This window comes from Myripristis murdjan, chromosome 5 (genome assembly GCF_902150065.1).
Source record: "Myripristis murdjan chromosome 5, fMyrMur1.1, whole genome shotgun sequence".
Taxonomy (NCBI): domain Eukaryota; kingdom Metazoa; phylum Chordata; class Actinopteri; order Holocentriformes; family Holocentridae; genus Myripristis; species Myripristis murdjan.
The window spans coordinates 34,513,814-34,538,413 of NC_043984.1; the positions used below are offsets into that span (position 1 = coordinate 34,513,814).

General features: G+C 42.7%; 2 protein-coding genes across 4 annotated transcripts in view; one reads left to right on the plus strand and one right to left on the minus strand.

The window, feature by feature from the left end:
• Positions 1 to 24,600, plus strand: part of LOC115359829 (zinc finger protein 585A-like) — a 1,044,768-nt gene that overhangs the window by 887,788 nt on the left and 132,380 nt on the right. The window lies entirely within an intron of this gene.
• On the minus strand, positions 2 to 24,000 carry ccdc66 (coiled-coil domain containing 66). 3 transcript variants are annotated; one of them, XM_030052378.1, is made up of 21 exons: positions 23,868 to 24,000; positions 20,295 to 20,353; positions 19,697 to 19,719; positions 17,293 to 17,556; positions 16,854 to 17,091; positions 15,374 to 15,473; positions 15,079 to 15,176; positions 13,928 to 13,980; positions 13,055 to 13,147; positions 11,919 to 12,035; positions 10,253 to 10,692; positions 9,443 to 9,527; positions 9,173 to 9,334; positions 8,142 to 8,274; positions 7,836 to 7,952; positions 6,699 to 6,954; positions 5,150 to 5,381; positions 4,262 to 4,314; positions 2,687 to 2,880; positions 1,868 to 2,004; positions 2 to 436 (listed from the first exon to the last, which is right to left on the minus strand). In XM_030052378.1, exons 1-21 carry the CDS (start codon positions 23,876 to 23,878, stop codon positions 338 to 340), a joined length of 2,964 nt encoding a protein of 987 aa, XP_029908238.1. In that variant the 5' UTR covers positions 23,879 to 24,000; the 3' UTR covers positions 2 to 337. The 3 variants fall into 3 exon arrangements, with proteins under 3 accessions (XP_029908238.1, XP_029908239.1, XP_029908236.1); XM_030052379.1 differs by having other exon boundaries at positions 9,197 to 9,334; positions 15,079 to 15,173; positions 15,368 to 15,473; XM_030052376.1 differs by having other exon boundaries at positions 15,079 to 15,173; positions 15,368 to 15,473.

The following is a 24,600-nucleotide window of genomic DNA, read 5'->3' on the forward strand; positions in this document are numbered from 1 at the left end:
GCAGCAGCTGTCAGAAGATTCAACTCCAGGATGCTTCAAGCCTTCAAGAACCAACATCAGTCCAGTCCTGGTTAGAATCAGCAGTTCAAGTCATAATCGATCCAGTGTTTTGGCTTCATATCAGGGAATCTTGTCTCTGGTTTCATACTGGTGTAATATTGGTTTCAGACTGGTTTCAGTGTCAGTGTCTCCATCAGCTCTCAGCTGCGTTTTATTTGTGTTTTTATCCCCCCCCCTCACTGACTTCCATGTGCACACGAGGGTGAAGGGAGGTCAACGAGGGTGAATATGAGTCTCCCATATGTAAAGTTTATCATCATCCTCAAAAGGTCAAAGGTCACATGCGATGCGTTGTCAGGGGAGACCACAGCCTGTTGTCACGGAGCTTCAGTAGGGGGTTATCAGCCTCCAGCTCCCTCTGCTCCTGTAGCAAACCCTGCACACACACACACAGGTTGGTTTTACAGTACATGTAGGGACATGGTATTGGATTACAGTCATTCTTAGAAATAACCAAATTATGCCTTACCCTTACCTTAACCCTAACCTTGACCAATAAGCCAGAATTTGCTTTTTTCCTTTGTGAGGACTTCCCAAAATGTCCTCACAACCCCAGAGATCCTCATACAAACAGTCGTTTCTCAATAGTAGGTCCTCACAACTATTGAAGACCCCCCCCACACACACACAGTCGTCTAAATGAACCTGGAAACAACAGATCTAACATCGTCTGGAGTGTTCTAGATGAAACTTTGGGGGAGACTGATGGATTTTGCCACTTGGGGTCTGGAATTTTGAATATAAACCTGATGTATCCAGGTATCATACACCCAAATAAGGAGCTCTGACATTTCAAACCTCTGTGAATTTCTAACAACACACTGTGACAGCTGTGACATCAGCAGAAAACATGAGGTGAGGGCGGCACTACGAAGCGAACTCAGCAGAGCGGGGCATTTTTTGTGTGAGCCGTTCGACAAAACCTAAAGCCTAAAGTAGAGATCGCTGGTGTCACGACGGTGGTTCCCAGCTGGCTTCGTTAAGCCCGGCTCTCTGCTCTGAGCTCTGTGTGCGTTCACATAAAAAAAAAGGGGGGGGTTGGTCATGTGACTCCTCTGCACAAAATGGACCAATCGCGTGCTACCAACTTCACTCAGGAGGAACAAACTGTCATCGTGGAGACTTATGAGGAGTATGAAAAAAATATTACTGTGCTTGCAAATAAGGCCAGAGAAGGATGTTGGCAGAAAACTGTGGATCGTGTAAATTTGCAAATTAACTTCCACTTTATTTCTATTAATTAAACATTACACTCAAGAACTGCATTTAGGACTCACACTGTCCTATAACAAAGGATACATGTAAATCACTGTAGTTTTTGTCATTATCAAGTGAAATAAATTTCATTGATATAATATTAGGCCTATGTGTAATAGACTTTGATTTTTAACCGGTGTGTTATTAGTTGTGGTGCTGGCAGCGTCAAACAAACTTGAAATAAAAATAAAACCACAAATAAAAATATCATTGAGAGTGGGATGCAGCTGCTGTGGTTTATTATTCTTTTCTTTTCTATTCAGTGTCAAATTTAAAAGGTTAAAATACGTATTACCCAACTCTAACAGGGAAAAAAGACGATTTTAAGATGAAACTCTGAACAGGTTGTGTTTGCAGCATACGTTACCATGGCGATGAAACCTGGTCAAAAAAGAGCCGCTTCAGGCTCAACACACCTCGCTGACCCGTTAATCTCACTTCGTAGTGCAGCCTTCAGGTCCGTTCCAGTTTTCCTGCGCTGGACTAACTCAGCTGATCAGCCAGGTGTTGTGTGTGTGTGTGTGTGTGTGTGTGTGTGTGTGTGTGTTACCTGGCGTAGCTGGGCCAGGCCTCTCAGGATCTCCTGCTGCTGCTGTGTGTACGTGCGTGTGTTGTGGAGGAGGGGGTCCCGCTGGGGTGAGCGGAGAGGAGGAAGAGGGGAGGAGGAAGATGTCCTCTGAGGAGCATCTGAGGAGAGGAAAACCACAGACACACTCATTTACACAATTATATTTACACTATAAAAAAAAAATTGATTATTTGTATTTACAAAATTAGGAGGTCAACACTTGCTCTGTGGAAACGTGTAACTACTAAAACACATCTGGGCCTGTTGTCATGTTGGGCAAAATGAGGGACAGTTTAATTTAATTATCACTAGAAACTGTTAAAAAAGCATTATACATAACTATACGCTTTGATCTTACCACTTTGAATCTATTAGTCATTTATATCACATCTGCTCTATATGATACTTAACACAAAGTGAAATACTTATATTCATATCAGGGTCTCTATTAGGGCAAAAATCACATGGGTCTGTGGTCAGCTTGGGGGTCTAAACCATACAAGTTAAAAAAAAATCTTTTCTAACGTAGTTCTAATATTAAGTTCTATTCTAGTATGATAAGAACGACGAGATAATTCTAGTTTGATTGGAGTATTTGTTATTTCCCTGCGTGGCCTTACTGTTGTGCAGCACGGCAGACAGGCTTCTGGCTTTGATCCCATTATGACATATTTGAAAAACAGCTAAACGACAAAGGAAATGTAACAAAGTAAAGCTTTTGAAACACTGTATGAACATTATTCCCACTAAAGGCAAGGGCAGCAATTTAAACATGAGTGTGTGTGTGTGTGTGTGTCTGACCTGTGTGTGTGTCTGGTTTGGGGGTGGAAACGAGCTCCAGTGGCTCTAAGTTGATGATTTCCTCGGTACGGAAGTAAGGAACGAGCTCCAGGGTTGGAGGAGGAGCAGGAGGAGGAGGAGGAGGGCTGGAGGAGCCAAGGAGCTTCTGCCTTTGCTGTCTGTGTCTGAGAGCCGGGATGGGAGGAGAGCGCCCCCTGGAAGAAGCAGCATCACGTTACATCGGGACAAGGGAGGCGACTCACTCAAATCCCTGCATTTGGTATCACTCACCACCAAACCACCAAACCTGCTGCCTGATCAGGGGTTTTCATTTTAGTTTCAATTAAAGTCCAAAACTTTTCCATGACTTTTCCAGAACAACATTCCAAATTTCCATGATTGTATCTCTGTGGTGTAATGAGTAAAGCAACCTTTACAGCTAGGGGGCGTCTCATAGAAACCACTATGTCTGGATGGTTTCCTACAAGAGATGCTATCGACGAAGCCTGACAGCCTCTAGTATGATGAGCCAAGATTACAATCATTATTAAAAAAAAAAAGTCCACTTTTCCAAAACTTCCAGGTGTGGAAAACACGTTTTCAGACTCCCTGTTGTCATACTCTGGTCGACACGTCTATGAGTAGAATGCATGAACTGTGATGACCAGTGGGAGATATCAATAATATTCGATAGTGTTAGTGATAGTTTATAAAGTGCATTTCATACAGAGGTAGATTCAAGGTGCTGGACAGAGAAGTTGAAACAACACAAAAAGATCAAAATAGAAAGACCAAAAATCTGTGTAGGGAGAATTTTTTTTTTTTGTAAGACAAAAGAGTAAAAGAAGTGCAATGCTGCTAGTGGCTTTTGTTTGTGAAACTGCAGCACAAACACCTTTGTGGTATCAGCTCAAAGCAGTTTCCACATGTCAATATTTTGCTGCCACAATGTGAAAAGTCAGGGTTCCCACTCTTTTGAGGAAATCATCTTCCAGGATTTCTATACATCTAAGGACGTATTGAAGGACTTGTGAGTGTGTTAGCTGCTGCTCGCAGGTCTCCTCTGAATGATTCAAAAATGGAAAAAGTGGCCAAAATCTCAAATTGCATGCTATCAGCAGGTTGTATGTTGATTGCACAATGACGGCATGTTGATTAAAGCAGTGGGTTTGCATGTTTTTGACCTGCTTGTCTTTCTTTAGTCATGTGACGCTGCAGAAAACCAAAACACAGCAGCTGGCTGTGAGCAGGAACTCGAATGGAGCATCAGCAGCTAAAAATGTGCAGCAAGGGCTGAGGAAATATTTGAATATGTGACCCTGGCCCAACTTTATAGTTTTCCAGGATCTCACTAATATTTCCAGGACATTTAATCACTTTTCAAATTTTCCAGGTGTTTTCCACACCTTCCAGTTTGGTGTATAAATTTCCAGGATGTGTGGGAACCCTGAAGTTCTGTGTTTGTTTGGGCTGCTTCTCTCCTACGTGACGCCTGTCAACTCGTTTTCCACGGGAAGCCGTCCTCGTGTTTGGGTGTTTAGTTTTAAATGGTTTCAGGTTTGAGGAAAGTGAAAACTGAAGGCCGGAGCCGCTCACCTCTCAGTGTTTCCTGCTGTGGGGACTCTCTGTCCTCCAGTGACACTCTCCACCTGCAACAACACACAGTCAGCCATGAGCAGCAGGCTGACCTCCAGCCAACAGGAACATGAGAGAGGCTGCTGCTCACTGTCTGGTAGGTTAGTCTAGTCTGTGGTTGGGACGCAGCAAACGTTTGTGACACAAAATTTTGTGACAAAAGTTTGACGATATGCATCAATGTTTGTGTTATCAGCTGTGGTCTAATGCAGTGGTTTTCAAAGTGGGGTCCAGGGACCCTGAGAGGTCCTCAGCAAAAGGAACAGTTGAAATGCTTGTGAGGCATCTGAACACAGCCTTAAGCATTTAAACCCAAGAAATCTGATGTGATGAGTGAGAAACAGGGCGGAGGACAGGATTATGTTGCTGGAGAACAAGATAAAAGTAGAAGGTAGATTTAACTAGCTAACATTACGTTAGATTGATTTTGCAGTTTAAATAAACATTCACACAGCACCTGCACAGTACCCACGTACCCCTTCACTGGCTCCCTGTAAGGCATAGAAAAGGTTTCTGCTTATCACATACAAGGCCACACATGTTCTTGTCTCTTCTCTTGTCCAGTCTTACTTCACCTCTTGACCGCTCAGATCTGCCAACCAGGGTCTTATTTATACCACACTCCCGGAAAAAGCTCCTCTATTATTTGATTTGACTTCAGGTTTTAATGCATTAAGAGATTTTTGGGGTTTCTGCCTCCAGTAGTGGTGCAGGACATGTTTCACCAGGGAAGCAAATGTCACAAGTTTTTACTTTCCTGTGCAACTTCAGATGAACAACTTGAGAAACCAGTGAGAGGGTGGTGGGAGGGCTTCCTGCTGTGTGAGGAGCAGAAAGATTACCACCTACCTTCCTGGTGGCAGCGGCTCGGCTCCTGGTCTGGACAGGGTTTGGGCTGAGGTTTGGCTCCTGGTGCAGCTGAGGAAGAGGAGGAGGAGGAGGTGCTGGGTCGGTCCTGGACAGGCAGGCTCTGTCCTGCAGGGCGAGGAGCTCCGCCTGCCTTCTCAGTCGACTCTCCTGTCTGTTCTTCTGCAGAGCGGCTGGGTAACGCTCTGAGGCCGGAACGAAGCGCCGCCTCGGCCTGACAGGAGAGCAGGGAGAGGTCGGTAAGTAACATCACCGTAGATCACATACAGCCCAGTTTTAGACTAAGAGATAAACAAATATTTACATATTTATGTGATGCATGAACAGCTGGTAAGGTAAGTAATTACAAGGTAATTATTTTTGTCTTTTGTCTTATCCTTTTATATACAAAAAACAACAAAAAAAATCATGAACCTACTAAACAAATAGCACTGCAAAGACCCGCAAACCTCTTTGGTGCAGAGGCAGCTCTGCATCGGAGTGTGACAGTATTCTGCCCAGTACACAATCAGCTGTTCGTTTATATCAAGCCGGCTGTAGCTGAACACAAGGGGTGAAAAAAAAATGAATCTGCTAGTAGTGTAGTTTTTCCTTCCTTCTCTACCAGCCCCCACAGGAGTGTTTTATTTTACAAAGAAAAAAAAAAAAACAAAACCAACTTAAAAAGTCTGCTTTTACATGACCAATGTTGGTGTAACTAAGAGATTTGCAGAAAAAAAAACAGCTAAGACTTCTGATAATGTTTCTTTTCTGCACTTATATCCTTATCACTGGCTGCTGTTAGCTTCTGTAAATATTAAACAAAGAACATTATTTGCATTTAGAGTAAAGGTTTCCAAGCTTTATTACAGTCAGCCTACAGGTTTCCTACAGGTATCAGTAGCCTCTCCTTGGTGATGTAAAAATACAGATTTGCTGTGACTAAGTCAGGTTCATCAGCAGAGGCTCTTATTGGTTGGTCTGGACTCAGACAGCATTATTTCCCAAGCAGCTTAAGTATACCTGCAGCTTAAATATTATCCAGCAACCATAACAAGTGTTACAAATCAGAAGGGTGCTATCGTTAACCAAAGGGTTTTCATAAAGTTTTCCTGGGGTCGGCCAGTAGGGGGCGCTAGTGAAAAGGTAAAGGAAAAGTCTTTGGGGCAGGCAGCAGCTGGGCGAATGTCCTTTGCCTCAGCCCCTTGGATCAGGATTACAGTCCTGATCTGAGGGTCAGTCAGGCCAGATAATCTGCTCCACCTTCAGGAGACGAGGCTGAGCAGGACTCGCAGCCCACACACACACACACACACACACACACACACACACACACACACACACACACACACACACACACACACACACACACACACACACACACTGCTGCCAAACTCACATTATGTCCGCCCCCAGAGAGGTTTCAGAACAGTCAGTGGTTGAAGTCACTTTGTTCTTAATTTTCTATAGTCTGTGGGTGCAAGGTAAAAGTGCATGTGTGGTCATTACTTTGCATGTGTGTGTGTGTGTGTGTGTGTGTGTGTGTGTGTACCTCTGTGTGTTCCACTCGGGTCTTCTCCTGTCTCTCCTGCTTCTTTCTGTCCTGGCAAACGGCTCGTACGGATCTCCTCCCCATCCTGCAGGGTCAGACACACACACGTTCTCCTTGCCGGCTCTCACTGCTTGCCTCCTGCTGTGAGGAGGAGGAGGAGGAGGAAGAGGAAGAGGGAGAGAGAAGGGCGACGGCCGCTGCTCTGCAGAGACTTCAGGGGTGTGGATCATGCCTGCTCCGTCCAGGACAGAGGGAACTGGTTACACACACACACACACACACACACACACACACACACACACACACAGAGAGAGAGAGAAGAGAAGCAGAGCTGAGCGGTACAGTTTCTAAATCAGTTCACGGCCTGTTCTGTTACCACACTGATGGTTTTGAGTTCCTACCAATCAGAGGGTTTCTGGAAAGTCATACAATTGTCAAAAGTCAGTTCCAGACAGGAAAAGTCAGGGAATTTAACCGATTCATGGGACACGTTATGGAATACCATGGAAATATGTCAGTCTCAAAAAAAAAAAAAAAAAAAAAAACTTTGCTATTGACCAAACATAATATTTATTTTCCATTGTGTTATGTTCACTTTCCCTGCAAAGTACAAGATGATACAGGTGCCAAATATTGTTTATGACCGTTAGTGTCACAGCAGATTAGTTACAAAACCATGTCCTCTTGTTTAAGTGTCATGTTCTTCCAGCACAACATGAGCACCAGGCAGATTTAATACACTCACATATCTCAACAATGTAACTGTCAAAATATTCCAAAGTATGGCTTTTGCAAATGAGTTAGAAAATGTATTCAGAATGTTTGTAAGGCCACAAGGACACACACACAAAATGTTTTGGTGGTACATTTTGAGTGTACACAAGAAAAACAAAATACATTGTTACCTCTAATAAGATCTCTGAAGCTGATGTGTTTAAAATTTTGGGGAGGAAAAACAAGAATGTTTATATATCTTCATCATGGACAGTCAAAATCTTACTCAGATAGTCACAAAAAAGTCAAGGAATTTTCCATTTGACAACAGTCAAATTTAAGATGATCATATGTTGTAGCTGTACCACAGCAGCAGTGTGTACTAACAGCATCAGTGTGTGTGTGTTTGCTGTGTTTAGTTACCGGTCTGAACTGCAGTGTCTTTAAGTCGGGGCACTGAACTCCTGACCTCGTCCAGGTCATCCTGCTCTTCTCCCCCTGCTCCTCCCCCTCCCAAACACTGGCCTGGTCTGTTCACTTCTGTGTGCGCACACACACACGCACACACACACATTTGAATGCTTTATTTGGGTCCGCAAATCTCTATATCAATGCAAAGGATTCAAATATGAACAACATTTAAGGGTTAGTTCACACACACTGCTAAGCTGCTGCTGCTACCGCACACGCACACACACACACACACACACACAGGGTGGGGCTGCTCACCACTGGGTCTCTGGGTTTCCTGCAGGTTGCCGACATTGTGGCTGTTGCTTGTCAGTCGTGTGAGTTTCTGCTCCTCCTGCTCGGCGCTCTGGACGCTCGGTGAAACATCGTCTGACGGATGAACCAGCCGATCCTGGAGGGACACAAACACACCCACACACTGAGACAAACATCCATACAGCTCCTGCTAGCTGACTAATTAGTGACTGGACTCTTGTTTTGTTAGTCAAGAAGTTGCTTTTTTCATAAAGCCACAGGCTTCAAAAAACATTTTCCTGTGTCTGAACAAAGTGATGGGGTTTCCCACTGATTGGGCCACAGTTTCACGTTGCTGTTTCTCAAAACTGCTGCACCACTGTAATTCAGCCTCAACCACTACAAAATATAAAGGCAGTCTGTTTACAGACGTATAGAACTGATCTACATCAATGTGCGTAGCTGCACTGAGAGGTGGCATCATGTTGTGTCACAGCAGACTCCTGCGCTCTGAGCTGTGAAAACACAAGTCGTGTGTGTGATGTGTAAAACTGCCAGAGAGAAACTGGCAGTTTTACACTCAGAGAGAAACTTAACATGGGAGCAGTGCATGCACCGCAGATATTGTTGTGTTCCTCAGCAGTTTCCACCGGTCACTCTGATGTCACTGGTGATAAGGACAATTAATGAATCCATGATAGGGTTATGCTTGATGCTAAGGTTTGTGTACATGTACATACATAAACAAACCATGATTTGTCTCTTGAATGAGTTTTATTTTAATTCATTCTGTCTGTAGCCTATCATGCATGTACATTTTTACATGTTTTCTATCTACGTTTGATATTTTCTACCAGCGGAACGCCTGCACCGTTCACCGGGGTCAGGCAGAACAGATCCTGCTGTCATTACCTTGTGTTTTCCACCTCAGCAGAACAAACTATAAGAAAGGCCTCATTAAACAATTAAACTACGAAAGCATGTATGACTGCACCAACACATGTTTTAAGACACAAATATGTGTGTGTGTGTGTGTGTGTGTGTTACTCCCTGACCTTCCTCTGCCTCTCCCTCTGTACCTCCAGCTGGTACTGTCTCTGTAGCTTCTCTCTCTCCAGTGCCACCCTCCTCTCATCCTCCTGCTCCTGCTCTCTCCTCCTGGCCTCCTCTTCCTCCCTCTGCAGCCGACGCTCCTCCGCCTGGGCCGCCAGCGCTCGCTTGAGGACCAGACGAGCGGAGAGAGAAGAGCAGCAGGTGTTTAGTTTAGGTTTTAACAAATAATAAAACTCCAAGTTGTGCAGCGGCTCCTCCTGCCCTCCTCCTACCTGGTGCTCCAGCTGTTTGAGCCTCCTCCTCTCTCTCTCCTCGATCTGTGTGGGATCCAGCAGGGCGGTCATGGTTCTCAGGTGACTGGACAGGAAAAGAAATATCACCATCATTTGTGAATATGCAGATCCACCCACCCGTATGAAGTCTTTTTTTTTTTAAGGATTAAAACCTTTATTTAGACAGGAAATATCTCTGGGAGCGAACGCTTCTTTCTGTTTACAGTGGTTCCATAAGATCAATAACAGAGCCATGAAATTATTATAAAAGTTAAACATAAATAATACACATACTTTTACATACAGTTTTTTTTTTCAAGGTCAGATTCTGTAGGCAGAATATGCAGAAATATTAGAATAGAAAGTGAGCAGAGGTTTTAATGGTAAAGTTGAGGACGTTTTTTGAGAAGACTCTAATAAATGAAGAGGACAGTATGGATTTTTTTTCTTCCTGTTGCTGGTGTGGCCCAACCTATTTTCTCATACAAATACAGCAAAGGCTGCGAAATTTTATCTCTTGTAATAAAAACTGTTATGATCATTAGCCTATGTTTTAGCTAGTAATTATATGTTATACAAATAATTGAGCTCATTTTGAATGATGTCATATGGCTTCAGCTCAACTGATGGAAACTCACCTGATTTGGATTCTATCGTTTGTGACATTTCTAAAACTTGACATCTGGATGGAAACAGAATGTCCTATAAGTTTTACAAGTCAAGCTACTATCAAACCAGTTTCCCAGGTTTTTGTAAGAATGAATTGGCTCGGTATCATTTTCTTCCCATGTTTCTTGGTCTGCCTCCTACCTGGCTCTGGCTGGGTATCCGCTGGTCGTGCCCACGCTGGCTCGGCCCGCACTCTCTGCTCCACAGCTGCTCAGCACCTCCCAGCCCAGCGACAGGCTGGAGGAGGGTGCTGCCTCCCACTCCCCCCTGTCCTGACCCACAGCTGGGGCCTGAGCTGGAGGCAGGCTGGGTGGAGCTGGGTGTAGAGCTGCTGGCAGGGCAGGAGGAGCTGGAGGCAGGCTGGGTGGAGCTGGGTGTAGAGCTGCTGGCAGGGCAGGGGGAGCCGGGTGTAGAGCTGCTGGCAGGGCAGGGGGAGCTGGAGGCAGGCAGGGTGGAGCTGGGTGTAGAGCTGCTGGCAGGGCAGGGGGAGCTGGAGGCAGGCAGGGTGGAGCTGCAGCCTGGACAAGAGGCCTCTTCTGCAGCGAGTCAAAGTGCATGGCCCAGTGATAGAAGTCGTCTGTCTGCAGAGAGAGCAGGTCTTTAAAGGCTGATGTTGTGTGTTCAGGTTTTATACTGCAGTATCCAGGCTTTGCAGTTGGAGAAGAAATCTGTCAACCAGTGTGTCTGAAATAACAACTGTCAAAGGTTGGAGTGATTAGAAATGCTAATAAAATGGGTAAAACTGTTTTATGCTGTTGCTCTTGACTGTGGTTAGCCTGCCTTGCCATTACTGGCTAATGGAGTGGAAATTAATGAGTCCCATAGCGCATCAGTGGCCAGACACAGCTGGTCTACAGGTAAATTATCCCCAACAAAACACCTTGGAGCCTTATTAGCCTTCATAATCTTCTCTCCTCAATAACCCACATGTAATCCACAGGTACTGCAGGTACAACTGCAGGGCCCAAAAACTTTTAATCAAGTTGTGCATCACTGGTGTCTGTAGATCTATTCAGTAACAGTGAAACTGAAATTAAAGCAGCACTAAGTGATTTCTGATCACTACAGGGTGTTGAGGGCTCAAACTCCACTTGCAAACAGAGCCAGTCACTTGAGTATTTTGTCTCTGAGCTCCAATATTTCAAAAGGAGAATATCACATTTTGATTTGGCTAAGACTGAAATTATTTGCAGACACAGTTTGCCAGCTCAAACAGCTTGACACTGAGCCTGTCTACTTTGTTCTCGGCCCAAACACAACATTTATACTTGGCCATATGCATAAATGCAATCAGATGTAAAACAAGGGCAAACTGCACTCAGCTGTAAAACCTGGCACTGTTATGTGGTCTGCTGGCACTGTAACATCATTAGCGCAATATCTTGTGGTCATACGTGATGCACAACTCAGCGGCTGCAATCCATTCTTTGTGAATTGGCCCCTCTGTAGCTCCATTAAGCTGAACAAGCTGGAGCTCCAGTATGGCTGCCAGAGAGGGAGCAATATTCATAGAGAAAAGGAAAACATGCCCAAAAACTTCATTTTCAATAGGAGCTTGAGGGGAAACCTAACAGGATAACAACACTAGAAATGATGGGTGCTCCCTCACACTCCTCACCTCTGGTTTATACTTTCATTTGTCAACATTTCCTGAAACATGTTGAGCCAAAGTGAAGAGTGCACAGGAGCTTTCATTATTTTAGTCTTGTGAGCAATATTCAAGCATCTTAAAATGTTTCTGATGTTTCTGTAAGGAGCTCCACACAGCTGATGTGCTGTGTTGTTGTGTGTTGTGTTTCCACTGCACCTCTCTCTGCAGCAGCTTCTCCTGCCTCCTGCGCTGAGTCGCCTCCTCCCTCTGTCGGTCCAGCTCCTCCAGCCAGAGTCTCCTCTGCTCCTCCCTCCTCTCCTGGCTCAGCGCCTCCTACACACAACATCAATGACATGAGGGACTCAGTCACACCTACAATTTGTTTTCTTTAGTCTGAACTATGGTGGAAAAGTTGACTTTGTTGCACCAAGTCCAGAAATAAGGAGACTTTTGAAAACATCACCAACCTTATTTCTCTGCATTCAGTTGGGTTTTTGAGCATAGAACTATGAAAATACAAAAACTGCATCTTTTTGTTTCCTGTAGAGATAAAAAGTATTTCCTGTGGTATTTCCTTCAGTGAAAACAGAAGATGTTCATCTCACATATGATTTTACATTAAAAAGCCCATGCATGTGCCAAATGGGAGCAGATGCTGAGCTAATAAAGTTGGTTTCTACCATAATAAAGACCTGCCTGGATGTCATGCTACCTGTAGCTTACCAAGACTTAAACATGACTTCATACCTTTATTACTATTTTATTTTATTACTCCTGCTTGGCCTTTCAGAAACAACAACAATAGTACAGCTCAATGATTTTCCTGTTACTGTCTGCCACAAAAATAGTAAAATGGGCAGATTGTGAAATCTGATCAAAATATGGTTCAGATTACATTCTCTATTTACTTATTTACTTGACAGGGACAAATGCATTACGCATTATTTCATTATTTCTGGAAGACGAGGTATTGTATGCCAATACGATCTTCCTGGTAACATAAAAAAGGGAAATAAATGAATAAAAAAATATACAAAATAAATGCCGTGCATACAGGTTTCTAGCCGAAGCTAATTTGCAACCTGTGTCTCTGACTACGCTTTTGAGATAAAACAATTAAGTATAAAAAACAATTTCAGAGGACTGAGACATTTGCAGGTTCAAATGCTGTTTTTCTCTTTAAAACATTTTAATCATGAATGAGAATGTTAATATAATGTTGAAATGAAGATCAAGTGTGTTTCTGTTGTGGAAGTGTACCATGCTGTGTTTAAAACTAGACTGTGTGTGTGTGTGTGTGTGTGTGTGTGTGTGTGTGTGTGTGTGTGTGTGTGTGTGTGCGCGTGTGTTACCCCGTATCTGAAGTTGGATCCGATGGCAGCAGGCTGCTCAGTGTGGCTGCTGCAGCTCTGGACTGATAACACACTGTCTGTATCCACCTCGGCCTGAAACACAGTGACAAACCTTAAGGACAATTTATATTTTAATATATTATTATCTTTTTTTTTTTTTTTTTTTTCCAAAGAGAAACTAAATAGGAATGGCAAAATTCACCTCTACTGAAAAAAGGCTTTTATTCTTGCTTGAATCAGAAGTGATTTTTGTTTGACACAGACTTGGTGCACTCGCCCCGATGAAACACAAATCAGTTAAAGGGAAAAAAAAAAAGTTTTAGACCCCCAGAAAAGGCGCAGCGTTGTCTCTCCATGTTAAAACCTGCCATCAGTTGGTACATTAGAATGTTAATAGTTTATAAAACCACCAAGTAACATTCATACTTCCTAACATGCGCAATCAAACATAATTATATAATGTGATATTCTTCTGACAATCTGTGTTTGTGTGACCATTAACTGGTACATTATAATATCATTAAGTGCATTTCTTTGTTTTTGTAATTGTTTATATTTGTTTATCTGCACATTAAAAGATGATTAAAACAATTATTAAGACTCTTTTCATATTTCCTAAAGATACGTTTTACTTTCTTGAAATTCAGGAGGCTAACACACCCAGCTTAGTAAAACGTGTTATTCAAATTTCATTGTTTGCAACATTTAGAAGAGCATAAAATGTGTTGTACAGCTGACGCTGTCGCTTTTTTTAAAGAATTCGAGCAGTTTGATTATCAGAATAAACATCAACATCATTGTCTACCTCTGAGTGTTTTCACTCAAACTGACAGCCACAAACTCTCCAGGTCAAAGGTCAAATCTTCACCGTACCTGACGCTTGCCTGGAGCCCAACTCTGCTGCTGCTTCAGGGCCACCTGCTCATCTAACACACACACACACACACACACACACACACACACACACACACACACACACACACACACACACACACACACACGTCAGGATCACTTAAACCACCAAAGGGAATGAATCCACAGCAGCAGCTTCAGTGTGAACGATGAAACTGAGACAGAGGACGTCTGCAAACTTCCAGCACAGATGAACTGTGCATCATTTACTGGCATGAAAAGGGTCTATTTGCTTTAACATTACATGTGAAGCCTGGCCACGGCTGTTTCACCTTTAAGAAGGAAAAGATATAAAAATAAGGTTAAGTTAAAATGAGTTTCATTTTAGTTACGTTAGATAAGTCCACTCAGACGTCGCCTCTCTGTTTGAGAAACAGCAGAACAAAAGGTGTTTGGTTTGTTTGTTTTCTCTGTTTTCAAATTTTCCATAATTTTTTGCTTCTGTTTTGTGTTTTTTTCCTCATTTTCTGGTAATTTTATTGTAATTTGTAACACATTTTTAAACTAGTATAATAATGTTAGTTAAACATTTGTTAATGCAAGGTATGGCTTGGTGTTTCCAATAATGTAAATTCTGACAATGTAATTTTCAGATTTCCTGTGAAGTGAAGATCAGCCGTATTGGCCCTGAACAATCAACACTGGTTGACGTCTACCAAACACTGAGCGGTAGTCATTTCAACACGACATCACAGCTTGACCTGCTTTATGGCCCAGGATGTTTGACTGTGTGCAGGCCAGTTACACACCATGTAATAAATTCAGTGCTACATATTTTAACAAATTAATAAACAGCTGTAAATATCAAAAATATGCACCACATTAGACCATATGTACTCTCACTTTTAGAAACTGCACAGCCCAACTCTGGCTTGGACAAATTTAAAACAAAAAAACAAAAAATAAAAAACAAAAACATAAATCAGTGTAAAAGTGATCAGTGGGAATTTTGTGCGGTTTGTTAAGGAGAGCAGAATAACTGGGTTTATGTCAGGGAGACGGCTGAGATTTGGCATGATTTACAGGGTTTAGAGATTAGGCAATGAATGTAGTCAAAGAAGGTTCTCACACGTAGTGATACAGTGTGTGTGTGTGTGTGTGTGTGTGTGTACCTAGCTCTCTCCTCCACTGAGCCCTCCTGGCGTCCAGGGCAGCCCTTCTGGTTGACTGTTGGTCCTCCAGCCAGCTGAGCAGAGATCCACGTGGCCTGGAGAACAGTGATAACACTCTGCTTATTTAGAATAAAACAACCAGTTTACAAGTAAATACATCGCAGTGTAATTCTGCATTCACCAGAAATCTTTTTTTGGTTTTTCTCTTGGTTTTCTCTCTTTAGCCTGCGGCAAAATCTAATCATATGAAAAAAACAAAACAAAAACAATAGTAATGCAAGCTCCTCACTTCACATCTTTATCCTGTGTGGGTTCAGCTGGACCAGTGGCGTCTCCTCCTTCATCTCCTTCCGTTTTGTTAACCGAGGAGCTGGTTTTGGAATCTGTTTCGTTTCCTAATAGAGACAACGGTAGAGGCTGGAAATCAATATTACATAACATGACAAGGTGGGAAAAGAATTCTTGGCTTAATATCCCGCTTAGACCATGGGTCATTTGTCAACAATATAAAGGAAAGAGCAGGAAACAACATAAGAAATACCCCTGGTGTGTTGTCAAGTGGATACTCAGCTGTGCTGCCACAAGTTGATAACAAGCTTTGACATTTGTGCTTTGTAATGTTGCTGTGGTTACAAGTTGGTCAGCAGATGACTTTAGAACGGTAGTTAAACTTGAGCCAAACTACGAGTGTAACACACAGTTTTAACACACACCTGCCAGCCAATCAGGAAAGAGTATTCACCAGGACCACGGTATAACCTACATAAAGCAATCATTATTTTTTTCTATCTAAATAGCTGCTGGAATAGTTAAAGTTTAGTTTTGGACGGTATCAGCCGCTGTGGATGGTGAACAAAACGTTTACCACCTTGCATTTACACTTAAAGCATCTGGTAAAGGTGCACAACAACAGGCACAATGTGAGGCTCATTTACATTCAACTGATGTAAAAAACCCTGGAATCAGCAATAATATATCAGTGAGTCAGGCCAATGAGAACCATGTAGACTCAGCTATCACATTTAGTGCTTACTCCTTGTTTTCTGGTCAGCTGAGTGTAAAGTGGCAATCACACTGGCAAGTGGCACAGAGAGTGGCAGAATTCAACCTGACCGATCAAAAGTGTCAGGTGGGATTGAAAACATAAGAGCAACGTCTAGAGAGACAGCTCAAGTGACAGCTGACGAGCCGTGAGTTGCCAAGCAACCAGATGGAGCGATACACTGCACCCGTTCATATCGTCTGTCCAAGCGGAGGGTTACGCTTTGCCGCTGCAGTCTCATGACTGATCTGATGAGAACCATGAGAACCATTTTGTCAGCTGAATCTACAGAACCCTCACTTCAGTTGACCGACTACAATTTTACATAGCGCACCTTTAAAGGAACACTCCAACATTTTAGGCAAAATACCCTTTTTCTGATTTCCCCCGACAGATAAAAGATGTTTGATACCATTTTCACATCTGTACCTACTAAAAACACTAAAAAAACACATGACACTGTGTAAATCAGACAGCTTCAGAGCTGTTTATTTTTTCACGCTGACGGAGCCAGGCTAATGACTCCCACAGACTTCGAGTCTTGATGCTAAGCTAACATGAAATGCTACCCATAGGAACCGAAACAGTGGATGTACAGAGGAGAAAATGGTGTCGAACAATTTAAAATCTCTGCCACAGCGGTGGGTTGGAAATGCAATGTACCGGTAAACATGGTTTTAAGAAGCACCACACCAATAAAAATGTTCATAATAATCATTCTTCTTATCATTACCCTGGGTGCTCTGGTCCTCTGTGGGGTGCTGTCTGCTGTCAGACGGCTGGATGGTGTCGAGGATCTGCTGCAGCTGTTCACTGGTCAGACACACCACGTTTTCCTTCAACCCTGCCTCCCCATTGGCCAGCGTGTCCTTTCCACTGACTAGAGTCACAGTGTTCTGAAGCTGTCCTGCTTTCCCAGTGGCTCTGGAGGACTGGATGGTGCTGCTGTGTTTGCGTCTGTCTAACTTTACCTTCAACATACACATTACACACACACACACACACACACACACACACACACACACACACACACACACAGACAGACACACACACAGACACACACACACACACAGAGGCAGGGTAAACGTCAGCATGACTAGTATTGAGCTTCCCTCTCTCTCTGGTTCTCACATCAACTTTGTATTCTTGGATTTAATGACTTTGAGGCTTACCTTTGGTGCAGCCTTGACACTGCACTCTGCCGTGTGATTGGTCCGTGTCTTTGAGGTGATGGATGATGTCAGAGTGCTGCTCCTCCCCCCGGCAGCAGTGTTGGAGGTGGAGGAGGCTGCTGCTGCTCCTTCTGCTCTGCTCCTCCGGGCCTCCCTGTGCCTCCCCGCCTGGCGTCTGGCTGGCTGCTCCTCCCTCTGCGCCTCCTTCACGCAGCTCACCTGCCTGGAGCTCAGGATGTTAGCAGCTCTGGGCCTGCAGGACACCTGGGAGTAAATGACATTAAATTAGTGCTGAAACAATAAGTCAATTAATCTATTATAGTTTGATAACTGATTATTCATCTAGTCATTTATCAAGACAAGACAAGAATCTGAAATGAAATAAAAAATTTGGTCAGAAAGTCCTTTTTTTTGGCTGCTGGTTAAACTAAGAAGCAATTTGAAGACATCACTTTGGTTTCTGTCATCATCTCAGAGTTTTTCAATAAAGGTCTGGTGGCATTTCAATGCGGTTGTGACAGGGAATAGGGCCCTTCCTATGTTCCCCAAAATCCCATTCCTCACCTGACTCTGAAGGCAACCTTGGTAGGTGGGTGTGGAGAGGTAGCAGCTCCACCCACAGACCAATCTCCCAATTTGCGGCTCACGGCAGGTGTATATAAAGGGGTTAGCTCATCAGCCAGTATGCAATGCTGGTTGATGGGCTGCCCTGGTGATTTCTCCTGCTGTGAGCTGCCAATTGAGGTAGGATCTTGTGACTGTCTGGCTTTAGAGTTCCAGTATTTGCTAATCAGACACTACTGTTTCCATGGTCAGTTTTCCCTCCACTGTATCTTGTTGTTTTTATGTTTTATAGCTGTGTGGCCCCAGTTGGGAACAAGACATGAGTTCTCCCTCCAGCAGAGGTTTGAGTCTGTTCTAGGACTGGTAAGTAGGGTGCTTGATGGCACCTGAGGTAAATTTATTAGATATCTATACTGTAGCACTGTAGGATAACCATTGTGTTTTCTCATAGGTTCCTGCAGTTGCTGTTTTCTGCCTCCCAGTTTTTTTTTTTATATGTTGTCCATGTGAACCTCTGGTATACCTGCTGTTCTTAAGATAATTCTTGTACTCTTATTGGAGTGTTTTTCACAGGTTGTGAGTGCCGCCAGGTGGGGTCAGCCACCCGGGTGAGGTCCCCTTCACTGTGTTGCTGTGGCTTCGAGCACTGGGCACCTTTTTTTTTTTCTCTTTTGTTTGAGTTTGCTGTGTGTGTGTGTGTGTGAGTGTATGCACCCCCGGACACTCTTCCCCTTTAAAACCTGCCCCCATCTTTTCGGCGGCCTCAGCCATAACCTTGTTCCAGTGTGTTTTAGTGGCACATATTTTTAGCTTGTGGATCTGTTTTAAAATAATTGCTCATTGTAATAAAATATATCTTTATACGTATGCCTTTTTTTCAGGCAGTGATTTATTTATTTTCCTTTTGAAGCTGTTTTTTTAGGGATCTTCACCCCCTCCCTCCACTTACACAATAAACACTTTGATTTTCGAATTGCCATCTCCTTTGCCTCTCTGTTTCTGTTGGTGAACGAACTTGTGAATGTCCAGGCTGGTAATCACATCTTGGCCTCCTAACTCTGAAGTTCAGGCACATTTAAATGTAGTGCCTTAGGTTTAGTTCTTACCACTCTGTCACACAATGATATAGTTTTCACTGAGATTTTTCCCAAACACACAACAAACACAATGAAGTCCCTGCTACAGTCCAGTCACACAGTGCAGCAGAAAGGCTGTGGTTCTAGTTTTTACCAGCAATGTCCACTTTGCAAAAAATATTTCACCTCATTCACAGCTGATTTCACCAAATGTCTGATATGATAACCTGTTTATAATAAATTGCTAACACTCCCTGTGTAGGAAAATTCACAATGATTTTCTTTTTCTTTGCACACAACTAGCAGATGGTTTAAGTTGACACTGTCCCACCCCTCTGACAGAGTTTGGTCATTTGTGTCCAGCGGCAGCCATGTTGGCCCCTCTCCCGCAGCACAGCTACAGCTGTAAAACTTGACAATTCAAGCTGAAACCAAATGTTTTTCATTGTGGAAGCTGTATCGTAAATATGTTGTGCAACAATGGTGGCTGATCATAACTTGCCAAACCTCTAGCAGCTCTGTGTCTCGTTTGGTTTTCAGGTGTTCTTTGTGATTGGTTGAGAGTTGTTGATGCAGCTATTTCAAATTATCTCATTAGTCCAGTGTAATCTAAAATCAGCAGGGGTATGGTGAGGCGGTTGGTGCACATGTTCACTTTTATTTAATGTGTTAAAACCTTTCGCTGAGCAAATTATGCCCTGTCTTGTCCATGCTGTGCCTCAATACAGAATGAGTGTGATGTGAAAAATGCAGATAATTCTTACCTTAGCTGGATTCTTCTCAGTGCCTGCAGTAAAAGAAAGACATGACAGTGAACAGCGCTTCTCTAATGAGTTCTCATCAGTCCAGCCCTGAATAGCACAGCTCCAAACACACTCACTGGCTCATGAAGTCTCTTGAGACTAATCAAAATCTCATGAGATAATAAAATAAAACTAATAAAATCTCTTGAGAATTCTTGTATATGTCTTCAGTAGAAGACATGCTCACCAAACATTTAAAGACTTAAGCCAAGCAAATCTAAACAAAATATTTCTAAAGGAATGCTAAAAAAGGCTTTAGTGGCTCATCTTTTAAAATCACTATCTCCTTCTGTATTTGTAAATTAAAGTTTAGCAGTAGCCTAAGTCACAGAAGCTCATCTGTGGCCAGCAGACCACCAGTTTGAATATCCAAACCACTTGGAGCCACGTAATGAGTCCAGTGCAGCTGCTCAGTGGTTGACAGTAACACTGTGGTTGCACTGGGCAGCTCCCAGTGTGAATGTGAGGAACTGAAGGAATGTGAAGCAGAGAGAGGCTAATGAAGAGCATGGAGCTCTGCCAACCTTCTCCTGGAGAAAAAACAAATCAAGTGTCTTACCACGACTGAGTACACTCAGCTTGGCTTTTCCATTTTCAACTTCAAACAGCAGGCCATCTCTGTTCCCAAAAAAGAGGAAATATTAGAGCTAATGCAATTCTACTAGCGACATTAACCCAACCTGAGGAAATGTCTTAACAGGAGCAGGTTTATTAAATCACACTGACCTACAGGCAGGTGACAAATGAACGAAAAACCCAACATGAAGTGTCTTAGTAATGTGTTGAACAGCTTCAGCGCTCCTTGGCAGAGACAGTCCAAGTCTCTGAAACTCTCCTGGAGGGATGGAGCTCCAATCTTCCAGAACATTTTCCCTCATTTGGTGTTTTGATGATTATGATGGAGAGTCAAAAATCTCCCAAAGGTGTTCAGCTGGGTTGAGCTGTGATGAGTGTGACGGCCACAGTATCATGATTTACATCATTTTCATCCTCATCAAACCACTGAGTGAGCCCGCATGCCCATCCTGGAGGAGACCCCTCCCGTCAGGACAAAATGTTTCATCATAGGATAAAGATGATGAGTCAGAATAACTTTGTGTTGCTTTGCAGTAAGCCTTCCTTCCCTCGAAGGGGTCAAAATGGAAAATGCCCCCCATAGCATGAGAGAGACAGCCAGAGGATGCCCTCACTGTGGGGGTCCAGCATTCAGGCCGGTAAGTTCTCTTGGTGAACTCGCCCACTTGTCCAGAATATTACTACTGAACATTACTAAGATGCGTTAAGTAACATCATTATCATTTTTTTTCTTTTCCAAACTTCATAATAAAAGCCGCACGATGAAAAACTGCAGATGGTCAGCGGAAGCGAGGACTATTTGGCCTAATGATGAGAGCCATGTAGACTCAACCATCATATGATGTGTTTATTCCACATGTGTCCTTTGAGTGTACAGGGTCCTCACTTCAGTTGAGTGTAATGTCCCTTTAAAAGCATGTAGTGTGCAGCGTGTTCTCTCCTCCTTTTCTAACTGCATGGAAAAGATCCCAGCTAACAGTTACTGTTTGGAAAAAGGAGCTCAGTCACTTTTACTGCCAGGACATTTGAAATGAGACACTTTGGACTTTTACTGCAGGAGATTTTTACTGCACTACTTCTACTTCTACTGCAGTCACATACCAGCAGAGGAACAGTACTTCTACTTCTACTGCAGTCACATACCAGCAGAGGAACAGTACTTCTACTTCTACTGCAGTCAGATACCAGCAGAGGAACAGTACTTCTACTTCTACTGCAGTCACATACCAGCAGAGGAACAGTACTTGTACTTCTACTGCAGTCACATACCAGCAGAGGAACAGTACTTCTACTTCTACCTCTGCCAAATATAAGCAAAGTCTCATTAATTCTACTTCAGCAGTATTTTGCAGCACTTTCTCCACCACCGGTTCACAGATTTGGAGAATCTATGGCAAGTAGCACTGAAGCTGTTCTGGTGGCTCATGGTGGCTCAGCACCATACTAACACACTTTATATTGGGTTTTCCTTGAATTTGTCATGTGTCTGTAGTGGTACAAAACATCTGAATGAGAATCAAAATCAAAGAGATATGCTACTTTAATAATCCCTGAGGGGAAATTGGGTCATTTGCAGTTGCTCAGATTCTCAAGAGCAGAAAAAAGAAAAAAGAAATATAAAAATATGTTGCTTAGAAATTTGTAAATAAATGAAAAAATAAAATAATAATGCACTTAATAAAACAGTAAGTGCATTATGTCTACATATGTGCATTAATACTACAAAATATCACAACTATAAATACAGAAATATAAAACTGAGCATATGTAAAACCTGTATGTATACGCCATACACTCAGTGTCATTTTCCCAGCTCCAGCTGTCCAGTCTAATACAGTTCAGGTCAGCAGCTCTGCCATAATTCTACCTTTTAACAAAATTTATAATGTTCAGTTTTTGCTGACATTGTGGAGAATGTGTCAGTTTAATTCTGTGTTTATTATAGAGGCTGTAGTTTGCAGAGGTCTTGTACTGGACTACATTATATTGAGGTGTTTCTAATTTTCTGTTTTCTCTATTTATATGCATTAGGGGGGAAAGAATAGTGGAAACAGCTGTCAGTAAAATGCAGTCCGGTCCAACAGCAGCACTAACTATGAGCTCAATGCCAAACATAGAAGTGAATGAACACCTCTATTACTGTGACAACAAGACAAGCTGAGCATTATAGGCAGCAGGAGAGGAAACTTTATGGCACAACAGTTGGATTGGATTGGATTGGATTGGATTGGATCGGATCGGATTGTACAGGTGGAGCTGATAAAGTGGACACTGAGTGAACATATACACTACTCACAAAAAGTAAGGGATATTCGGCTTTCGGGTGAAATTATAGGATGAACCTAAAATGCATTATAACCTTTACAGGTTATAATGCATATAATGCATTATAATGCTTAATGTGACCTTCTGTAAACTTTTGAATGCACATGTCGAACTGTTCAATGTTTCAGTACTTTTTGCACAAGTTGCTCTAACAAGGAGTTTAACAGCAAAATTCACATCAGGTGTTTGATGCTCCAGCTCATCGAGGTCGTATCATTAGGGAACGGCTGCTGGAGACTGGGGTACCTCAAATGGAGTGGCCTGCACTTTCTCAGACCTGAATCCCATAGAAAACCTATGGGATCAGCTGAGTCGCCGTGTAGAGGCTCGGAGCTCTGTACCCCAGAACCTCAATGTCCTGAGGGCCGCCCTTCAAGAAGAGTGGGATGCCATGCCTCAGCAGACAATAAGTCGACTTGTGAACAGCATGAGACGTCGTTGTCAAGCTGTAATTGATGCTCAAGGGCACATGACAAGTTATTGACACTGACATTTTTTGTTGTGGTATATCCACCACTGTTGTTGGCTTTTGTTTCAAGATGAGGAAATCACCAGTGTATGCTTCTACTTAAATGCCCTACTTTCATGATATAATATCACTGTAGCGTGAACATTTTACATTTTCCATAAATTTCACCCAAAAGCCAAATATCCCTAACTTTTTGTGAGTAGTGTATATTTATATTGCACTGTTGAATTATTGTCATGCCCTACAGGTATAAATTGCACAGTTAAATAGCTAAATAAACAGTTTAAATAGTGAGGATAGCACACTAACCACAGTACAGGGCATTAGAGTCTGCCAGTTTTCGACTAGAAATACTGTCTGAATATGTACGGAGGACGTGGGGACCAGCTGTGTGTGAAAGGCCTGGTCGGTAAAAACTAACTTCAGAGTCCTGAGGTGATGAGACTTTAAACTGCGTGTCATCACAGCCGCTCGTGCTAATCGCTTTGCTCTAGCTAACATTACAGCACAGTAACTACCAAGGTTTCAAGGTTACCTGACAGCAACCACGGCTGCTTCGTACAAAAACATGCTTTATTTTATTTCATTTTAAAGTCGTATTACATAAAGTATAACCACCTATGCTGCATGTTTAATACGACACATTCGTGGTTTTTGCTCATTCTTGTGTCGCTGGCTCTAATCTCCAGCCGTTACCAGCCGCGGGCAGTTACCGCTAGCTTAACCAGCAGCTTCTGTCTCTGAAAACACACACACACTTACCCGAGGTTCATGTTGACGGAGGAGTGTCATGGGTGGCGAGTTCACCGGAGGAAAAAACACGAAAAAGAGGAAAGAAAGTGAAGGTTGTTTAAAGAGAGCGCTTCAGCTGCTCAACCTCCGACCGCACTGTTGTCACACGCCACTTCCTGGATCCCTCCACTGTTTACATGGCAACGGACGGCGAGCGGCAACGGCTGCACTGATTGGCTGATTCATTCGCCTCTGTAACATGAAGGGCCACGATTGGCCGCTGTGTATTTACTGGATTTGAATCTATTTTTTTGTTTGTTCGTTTGTTTGTTTGTTTGTCTCAATTAATTTCCTTGCTGACTTATAACATCATGTTTCTCAGTTTTTAAGTGTTAGTTAAGCGAAATTTCATTATTGTATTGTCATTCAAATAAATAAATAAATAAATAAAGTAAAAACAAAACAAAACAAAACAAAAAAAAAAAACCACAATGAATAAATTAAAAACTAATAATTAAAAAATATAGAAAAAAATAGTAGGTGATGTGTTAAGTTCTTACCATGAAAGTATAGTGTACTGGTTTCACTCCAAACAGAAGCTGTGAAGACATGAGCACATGGTATGCACTCCTTGGGTCTGAGAATAAAAATATACTATCCAGAATTCTAAACATGGCCAGTAAAATTACTGGGAACCAGTAGGACCAACTGGGATGTAAATCTAAGATGCTGATGAGACAAAAAAAAAAAAAAAAAAAAAAAA

Excerpts from the sequence above, each read along its gene's own strand:
- ccdc66 (XM_030052376.1), bottom strand. Across the intron at positions 4,315-5,149 it reads GAGCCGCTGCCACCAGGAAG|GTGGAGAGTGTCACTGGAGG; the intron begins GTAGGTGGTAAT and ends GTGTTGTTGCAG. Across the intron at positions 2,881-4,261 it reads ACAGCAGGAAACACTGAGAG|GGGGCGCTCTCCTCCCATCC; the intron begins GTGAGCGGCTCC and ends TGCTTCTTCCAG.